At 40.7% G+C, this 2,500-nt stretch overlaps 1 protein-coding gene across 2 annotated transcripts in view; it reads left to right on the forward strand.

Moving 5' to 3' along the window:
- LOC138043110 (matrilin-4-like) overlaps positions 1 to 687 on the forward strand; it is an 18,103-nt gene extending 17,416 nt beyond the window's left edge. For both annotated transcript variants that reach the window (XM_068889238.1, XM_068889237.1), the window contains one exon: positions 29 to 687. In XM_068889238.1, coding sequence (XP_068745339.1) covers positions 29 to 32 — 4 coding nt within the window. In that variant the 3' untranslated portion in view covers positions 33 to 687. The remainder of the gene's footprint in view (positions 1 to 28) is intronic.
- Positions 688 to 2,500: the final 1,813 nt, after the last annotated feature.

Raw genomic sequence — 2,500 nt, forward strand, 5'->3', positions numbered from 1 at the left:
GAATTTGACTTTGGTCTTATTTTTGCAGTTGACAACAAGTCATTGCGGGGAGTGCGATAAAAAAGTCTATCTTTATTTTGGGGAAGAAATTTTGGGTGTCGGGAAAATTCTTCAAGGTCTACAAGCGTGGCTTACAACTTGATTGCTGAGGGAAACAACTGAAACATTGATGGAACTTGAAAAGCAGTGATTATTTTAGTTTTCACACGTATGAGAAACCAGCTGTAGGTGTTGATTATCGTAAACAACTGTGTTTTTTGCTTGAGGAAATAAAAACAAAAAAACTTGTAATGGAAGTTACTTTGTTAAGTAGAATTTTATCAAAATGACTTTCTCGTCTTTAATACTATCCTCAATGTAAAATCCATTTTACAATTGCAAGCTCTCACTTCCACCGCGAGTTGTTAGGCTTCAGGAAAACATTGCAACTTATTCTGGCCAAACATTTGTGGATGTAGAAGTTGCCTGTGCTTAATCAAACGAACCAACAATGTTAACCAACCTGACATGATGCATGGTCATATCAGTTGCCGCGCTTTTCCTAGGTATATGTAGTCGTATGGGCCCGAGAGCAATTGGGGATTAATATCACGCGTATTTTCAAAGTTATCACGAAATTGCCCGAGTCACGAAGCCGGACGAGGGAAATTTGGAAAACTTTGAAAATACAAGTGAAATTAATCCTGAATTGCGCGAGGGCACATTGCAATCATGTGTTTATCACATAAAGGGCAAAATCATCGAGGGACGCTCTTTTAATGCCAAGACAAATGCTTACATTGGGTTAAAGTTCAATTCAATAAATCTTTGTTGTCAACAGAAATAGCGCTTTAAATGTATTTTATATGTGGACAAAGGCAGTTTTATCAGCTTCCAGAATCTGCTCTGCATAAGCAACTGTCAACCAATCAGGATCAAGTAATCATGCCCCTTGATTACCAAAAGTGCCCTCGTAATTAAGAAAAAATGCCCTCCGTCTCAGCCAATCAGCATTCAGTAATTTTTCCCCGTATGTGATAATTCTCTTTATGATATGGCATGTTCATTGTAAGACTATTGGGAAAATCCCCCTATGAGAGCCGTTCGGTTTTTTGAGAGCAGGTCCGGGAAAAGCCGTATACGGCCCTGCTAGGAACACGTAATGCTCCGTGCAATGCGATTTAAGAAGATTTCGTTGCTTTTAAATGTTTAAATCATTTAGAGCCAGGAAAGCAAATGCAAGGAACAAATCAGACGAATTTTCTGTGCAGATTTTTGTTACTTATTTTGTCCAAACTTCATATTCTGAGTGCTCATGCAGAGTGTAAAGAGCCCATATGATAAAATGCTTATAGCCTGAGTTAGGTCGGGCCGGACAGGAAAATATTTGGCCCTCGGGCCAAATATTTTCCCGTCCGGGCCTTCCACTTTAGTCAATAAGTACATAGCAATCCCATTTTCAAACACCAACCGCCAAACTACCTTTAGGTTACTTTCCATCTATCAAACTTCCAAACCCAAGTCGAATGATGACGAAAGTTGAGCCGAAACCATCCCACCATCCCCCTCCTTTTGAAATACCAACAATAACACAGATTTTCATGCTCCTCTGGAAAGTATCGACACCCCTGTTTAGTCAGGGGCGGATTTAGGGGGAGGGTGCAGAGATGACCCGCGGCCTTCTAATACAACTAGTATTCTAGAAGTCAGCTACCCCATTCCTTAGTGGTGCACCCTCTCCCAAGAAAAATCCCGGATCTGCCGCTGTTAGTGCTTAAGTGCAGCTGTTGTTGGTTAAATCCGGTCTTCGGTAACCCTAACCCGTTTTAACCCACAGCAGGTTGAATAGGCACTCTAAACCTGACTCTATTTTTTCTCTAGCCTTAATTTAGGCTCCCAAAAGAATATCTTAAATTCATCTGAGTGCGTATTCAACTTAAGTAAAAACCAGGAGCCCATTAACACCCCAACCCTTTCCTGTATCTTTCTCATTTTAGAACCACTATATTTTGACATATGTGGCGCATGTGACTGAGAACATACGTAAAGTGGTTCACATACGTATGTGACGTAATAAATGGCTAACCATTGGTCTCTTATGATTGGCTATTTTGAAAACACCCAGTAAAGTCCCCCTGCGAGGTGCTTTTATATAAAAATAGAAAGATACGGAAAAGGGTTGACTCAGAGGGTTAAAATGGCAGATGGAGGCTCGGGGTAATGAGCTACGGGTAAAAACGGACTTTACCAGCAACATAGCCGCCCTTTAACAATGTTGTATCAAAACACAAACATAACATACGCCATAAATTAAGTTGCGTAACTATAGAGACGTGTTTCCAACAATATTATTTGCGGATCTAACCTGCGATCAGCCTCCATTTTCATTACGCGAGGGGATGAAGAAACGAGCGCCGACATACGAGGCTCATACGTATCCAACATTGTTAGAAGTGTTCTTATAACAATGTTGGGACGTGTTCTTCCAACAATGTTACAACGTGTTGCCGGGGCTTTTTTT

This window comes from Montipora capricornis, chromosome 3 (genome assembly GCF_036669925.1).
Source record: "Montipora capricornis isolate CH-2021 chromosome 3, ASM3666992v2, whole genome shotgun sequence".
NCBI lineage: Eukaryota > Metazoa > Cnidaria > Anthozoa > Scleractinia > Acroporidae > Montipora > Montipora capricornis.